The 6357-nt window shown below is 28.3% G+C and overlaps 1 protein-coding gene and 1 pseudogene across 2 annotated transcripts; both read right to left on the bottom strand.

Moving 5' to 3' along the window:
* Window positions 1-899: 899 nt before the first annotated feature.
* LOC149876842 (uncharacterized) lies at window positions 900-3231 on the bottom strand (annotated as a pseudogene).
* LOC145186369 (uncharacterized) lies at window positions 3176-5196 on the bottom strand. 2 transcript variants are annotated; one of them, XM_090075142.1, is made up of 5 exons: window positions 4925-5196; window positions 4431-4829; window positions 3987-4361; window positions 3652-3890; window positions 3176-3569 (listed from the first exon to the last, which is right to left on the bottom strand). In XM_090075142.1, the coding sequence occupies exons 1-5, from the start codon at window positions 5181-5183 to the stop codon at window positions 3417-3419; spliced, it is 1425 nt and encodes a 474-aa protein (XP_089931268.1). In that variant the 5' UTR covers window positions 5184-5196; the 3' UTR covers window positions 3176-3416. The 2 variants fall into 2 exon arrangements, with proteins under 2 accessions (XP_089931268.1, XP_089931269.1); XM_090075143.1 differs by having other exon boundaries at window positions 3437-3890; window positions 3987-4319.
* Window positions 5197-6357: the final 1161 nt, after the last annotated feature.

Here is a 6357-nt window from a genome sequence, read left to right as displayed (position 1 = left end):
TAGATATACTTGTTATTAATGGATTGTTACAAATGCAGCTTATAGGTGGTACTTTATACAGGGTTTTTATTCAACCTGGAATACCTAGTAAACCTAGAGGTAGCAAAAATCCCAGGGAAAACCTGGAAAACTTTGTTTACAGAAAAAATGTTTTTTCCATTTACCATAATTTATGTTTTTTTTTAAAGAATGGCTTGTCAGGACAGATATAAATGTTGTTGTAAAACTTTTAGCGTGTTAGTATAAATAGTATGTTTTAAGATGTATAAATAAAATCTTCAGGATAACCTGGAAAGATTATGGAGAAATTCAGGAAGTTTTTAAAGTTAAACTTGGGGGAAAACATTCTTTACTCAGGGATAATTCAGGGAAAAACTTGGAGTGGCAAACCAGTTTTTAGACTCATCATGTTTGCTTACTTAAAAATAACTTAAGGGTAATTCCACATCAAATCATCCAGTCCATTTAACCATGTTTCTTCCTTTTTTGTTATATTTTGACACATTATTCTTAATTAAAAAAAAATATTGCATGCAAAATTTCAGCTAAAAATGTTGAGTGGTTGACAAGATCATACAATTTTAATATTGACCTGGTTTCCCAAAATGACCCGGTTTTCATAATATTCTGGAAAAACATTTTTCTTAAAATAAAAAGAAATAAAAGTGGCAAAAGTATGAAAATAAACATATATAATATTTTCAGCTGCTTATAGTCTTACTAGGCCCAAAAAATCTAACTGGAAAAACAACTGAAACATATGGAACTTTAATTTCAAAGATGTATTACTTTTGAAAGAAATCCCCTAAAAATGTTTGTAAATGAAATAAAAATAAGTTAATTGTAATTTAAAAAGTTACTTATATATACAAGATTTTTAAAGGTATCGAAGAGGTAAGTTATTTTGACTGTGTGTGTAATAGTTTACAATATTGCACCCATTTTACTTGTACTTCCTGTTTTTCAGCATTTTCAAACACATAGTTTCTACCGGAACTAGAGTAGGCTTGTGGAACAGATAGTTTTTTCATTATGTTGGTGTTGGGAATAAAACAGTAGTCATCTCTTTCAGGCCAGTTAAAACAGATTGATGGACCATTTGGGTGAAGACACTTAACTTTAGCACCAACTTCTTCTAGGTTGGTTTCAGTTGCAATGCCGATTCACCACTTATCATCACAGACCACAGCTACATTACAACCTAAAGTGACAGCATCAAGTTGAAATATATCTTGTTTCTTTTTAAGATAGTGGATAATTGTATAATAAGTGTCCGTAGTACACCTCTTTGCCCCAATCCTGTTATCTCCAAGATGTATAAATTGATGAAAGCTACCAGTACCAGATAAAGTTGTTACACCAGTTTACCTTTCTTTTTGCTCTTCACGTTGCAATTGTAAGTCCAATCCCTTTATGTAAATGAAGTAACAACCTTGATCTTCTCATTACAAAATTCAAACATAACTTCTGATGTAAGAATTTGGTTTCTGTATGGTTGTTTTAAACTTTTTTGTGTTGTTAACCTTTTTACAGTACCACCAATCCCATCGCATGGTGACTTTCTGTGGGATGTGGCAAAAAAGTTCCATTCAACTTTAAGGCCAAATTCGCTCTCTAGTTTGCATAGATTGTAAAAGCTTTTACAATTTTTGTATTGTCCTGTGCAACCATCAGTAAATAAATGTAATTTGGACAAATGAGAAAATTTTTTAATATAGGAATAATTCAAACTTTTTCAGAATCCCGCTGTTGTATAGTTTTTTATGCTGATAGATATTGTTAGTTTTCTTTATAGATATATTTGCATATATTTAAATAAAATTTACCAATAAATGTTTTATAACTGATTTTTTATAAACTAGTTATTGTAAACTTTTAAAAAATATAGTTATCAAAATTTTAAAAATAAATGCACATCAATTTCACACTTATTCAGTTTTCATATAAAAACAAAACTGGATGTTTTTTTCAGTTGTTAATATCAAATAATTTAGTTATCATATAATTTCGCCTTCCTTAAATATAACAAAATTGTTTTCTTTTTTTTTTAAAGAGTCTTTAAACTAAATGTAATATTTTACAGAATTCTATTTGCAAGTTTTTTAAAATAATTTCTTTCAAAAGTAATACATCTTTAAAATTAAATTTCCATATGTTTCAGTTGTTTTTCCAGTTACATTTTTTGTGCCTAGTAAGATTATAAGCAGCTGAAAATATTAATAGCAAAAAAAAAAAAATTGATGAGCACACATGACAAAAATAGGTTTTAAGTTTTAGGTCAGAATTCCCCAAATATTTTTATGGAACTTTTATCAGTGACTCTTCAGGATACTGAATCTAGAAGCTTAAAAATCAAAAGGTAGCCGTTTTTGAAAAAAATGATTTCAAACTTTTGTATATTATTTTATAAAAGGGGAGGGGGTGAGAGTTGTAAAGTTAAGGTTTTCCTTATAAAAAGTCAATATTAACACTTTCTAATGATGTTAAAGTTAATCCAGTATTGCAGGCAATTAAATTTTGATCATCTTAAGATGTTAATTTTTAGTTATCTAAAATTTATCTCGAAGTTAGTTATCTCAAACATTAAAAAAGTTGTATTGGCCTTGAAATGGAGCGGAATTTTTTTTTGAAGAGAAAAAATGTCAAATTCTTTTAAAAAGACAATTCTTATTATCCATATTAACTCATATACCTGATTAACTCATATACCTGATTCATGTTACAAAATGCAAATGTTAGAAAAAACTAAGATTTTTTTATACTGTTAGCTAACAATTAAAAAAAAATATTTGTATCCAATGTTTTAAATTTATAAATATATATCAAAATATCTGAATTTTTTAATCTATAAATTAGTACTGCTGAACGATTCAGCAATTCTTCTGCTTCTAAGTTCATTATATTTAACTGTACCTCTGAACAGTACTCTTGTGTGGCTTTGTAGGAACAAACAAAGTCAGTTATTAGTTGAAGATAACAAGGGTTAAGATAACTTCCGAAGGTTCCTTGAACTAATTTCTCAAACTTTCTCATTGGACATAGAAGTGGTAAGAGTTCAATTGGTAGCCTTAGTGAAAGCTGGTTACAGTTTTTAAGAATAATCCTACATGTATTGCCTTCATATGTTCCCCCATGGTATCCTCTTCTAATACATCCAAGTGAGTTGACCCAGTCTTTGTATTCAGGCCAATAAAAAATTATATAAGTTGATATATGATTTACAAATCCCATTAACATATGAAGCTCCGGCAAAGGAATTACTTCAAGAACTAGTTTTGACTTGTTTCTCTCCTTTATTAGACATACATTCACCACATTCTATCAAAGTTTATTAATTTGATTACCAGTTTTGAAAAAAATATTTTTTTATTTAATAAAAAGATTTTTAAATTTTTAAATTAAATAATAATTAACATTTACACCTTATAATCTTTCATTTCAGAGCTTCGATAACCAGCTTCCATGTACCTCTGATGCCGTAGATCCAATGATAAAAATGTTCTTGTCAACCCACCAAAAAGTTCACATTCTCCTTCACACCAAGCACAAGCATACATACCGCCATGAGACTAAATTTTCTTATGTTTTTTGAAAAATCCTAATTAACTAATTAAAAGTTACATAATAAATTAATTTTAAATCATAACTTACTGAAATTCCAAGAAGAATATTAATTATTTTCAAATCAGCTGCAAGAACATATTTACAATCTTCTAGCTTTAGAAGATCTAATAAAATGGCTAAATTTTTGTGTGTCTCCTGCAAGTTTTCACAATATGCAAGAACTATGGAATGGTTAATTCCAGAGTATGTTCCATGAGAACTTTGATCTTTGCATTGTTCTTTTTCTGGATCAAATAGGTTACAAATTACCTTAAGTGATCCACCTCCTACGAAATATTAATTTTAATTTAAAAAATATATATTATTAAGTTCTATATTATATATAAGTTGTATAATATTTCTTCATCTAATAACGTTTTTACCTGAATCAATTCCAGTTCGTATTAATGTTTGGAAAGGGTTTTGCTTTCTGGAAGTCATTACAAAGTTAAACAGCTCGGTTAATTGACAAACATAAACAAGGTCTCTTGACACATCGGTTGACAACTTTTTTTTTTTTTCTTCTGCAAAAATTGTCTTCACATCATAAAATTCAGATAGGAGTTTACTTTTTTTGCAAAGTTTTTTTTCAAGATTCGCCTCAAATTGAACTCCACTTTTCCTTAAGGATTTCAGAAGGATGCGTGATTTGAATTGACTAAGTCCAAGTTGAATAATCATTTTTTCAGTTTCTTCAAATTTGACTTTCCTAATAACTAATTGCGGAACACCAATAGTTATAGGTAATGGCAACCCACCTGAATAATAAAATACTTTAGATGATTTAATCAATTCGAAAACACTAATAAATCTAATAAACAATTTACCAGTATTTAGATGTGTCTGGATTCCATGCTTAAGTTTCTTTTTTTTAATAATCGATCTTAAAACATTTGAAGTGACTTTTTTCTGAACTTTTTTTGAAGCATTAAATAACTTAGCAGAAAGATTTGTATACACATTCATTTCATTACATTGATGTCGAATTCCTCTCTTTATTGCACATAAGCAAACATTACACATCCTATTCGAACTTAGTAATTTCTTTGTTTTTTTCATATGTGGAAATCTGGATCTAGCTATTGAACAAACTGTGCATGTTTCACAATTTCTAGTGCTTACACATCTAGATAATTGGGAAGATTGCCATCGAGTTTTAACTGCATTTGGTATGTCTTTACTTCCTTTCAGTAAGTTTACATACTTTTTGCATGTTGGACAAATGCCTATATAAAGTAAATTAATTTTTAAATAATGATTATTTTCAGAAAGTATTTTTTAATAAAATAATTGCATTAGTTAATCATAATATGGAATATACCTGTTGGATAACTGTACACAGGTATTGAATATTCAGGTTTTACATACATTCTTATGTAAGCCTCTAATAACTTCGTGACTGGAATACATTTTAAGCATTTCTTCAAACAACAGCAACAAATAATTTTCTGATTCAATAAATGGTCTCGTTTTTCTTTGCTGTTTACTGTTTTGTTAGATAATATATTAGGCATTTTTCTAATAAAGTAATTTATGTTTAATATTAACAATAACGAAACAATAACTAGGGTTTGAAACATTCTAGTATTATATTAAACAAATAAATTGCTATATAAAGTAAAGAATGCTTCCATCAACAATTCTATAGGAAAATTAACATCTTAAGATGATCAAAATTTAATTGCCTGCAATACTGGATTAACTTTAACATCATTAGAAAGTGTTAATATTGACTTTTTATAAGGAAAACCTTAACTTTACAACTCTCACCCCCTCCCCTTTTATAAAATAATATACAAAAGTTTGAAATCGTCTTTTTCAAAAACGGCTACCTTTTGATTTTTAAGCTTCTAGATTCAGTATCCTGAAGAGTCACTGATAAAAGTTCCATAAAAATATTTGGGGAACTCTGACCTAAAATTTAAAACCTATTTTTGTCATGTGTGTGGGGGTGTTTTGAGATATTGGGCCCCAAATGTTGGTTTATAGAAACTAGTTGTTTTGTTAACTTTTAGGCATGTTCCTTTTATATTTGAGCATTTTAAGTACATTTATTGAATTCAGCATCAAAAAAACATATATGTTTATTTTCATACTTTTGCCACTTTTATTTCTTATTATTTTAAGAAAAATGTTTTTCCAGAATGTTATGAAAACCGGGTCATTTTGGGAAACCAGGTCAATATTAAAATTGTATTATCTTGTCAACCACTCAACATTTTTAGCTGAAGTTTTATGTGTTAACTTTTCTTTTTAATATGCAACAGCCAAAGAAGTTTTTAAAAAATTTGAGGACCAATTGTTCAAAGTTTTCTAAATTTTGGGTGATTTGATGCAGAATTACCCTTTATTCCTTGTTCAGTTTATTAATTGCTAAGAAATAAAGTTTAATTTCTTTTTTCTTTATATGTAAATATGGTGCTTTGTTATTGTATAGCAAAAATGAAACAAACCCTAATTTTTTTAACTTAGCATGATAGATTGTCAAAAGATTAGTTTTTACTGCACCCTCCTACTGTTCCTAAATTGTGATTTTATATTTTTTAGACTTTTGGTAAGGTTACTGTATTTTTTAAATTATTTGGAGTTTAACCTTGTCAAAGTTCACTTTTCTGTCAGATAACTAACTTGCTTTGATTGATTAAAATATAATAGTCAATATGCATATTTCGTTCACATGTTGTTTCATGTATATTTAGGTGACACCTCTCATGTAAGCCAGTCAAGCTGTAGTTGCATACTTCGGCAGTTCTG

Source organism: Hydra viridissima, unplaced genomic scaffold (genome assembly GCF_058129835.1).
Source record: "Hydra viridissima isolate aposymbiotic clone 2 unplaced genomic scaffold, HvirCarnegie_v1 scaffold_18, whole genome shotgun sequence".
NCBI lineage: Eukaryota > Metazoa > Cnidaria > Hydrozoa > Anthoathecata > Hydridae > Hydra > Hydra viridissima.
Note: the sequence above shows the minus strand (reverse complement) of the source record. Positions and strands in the feature narration are given on the sequence as shown.

Coding starts and splice junctions, on each gene's coding strand:
- LOC145186369 (XM_090075142.1), bottom strand. CDS start 5,183: ATGTTTCAAACCCTAGTTATTGTTTCGTTATTGTTAATATTAAACATA. Junction 4,830..4,924: donor TGTGTACAGTTATCCAACAG/GTATATTCCATA, acceptor TACTTTATATAG/GCATTTGTCCAACATGCAAA. Junction 3,891..3,986: donor ACGAACTGGAATTGATTCAG/GTAAAAACGTTA, acceptor AATATTTCGTAG/GAGGTGGATCACTTAAGGTA.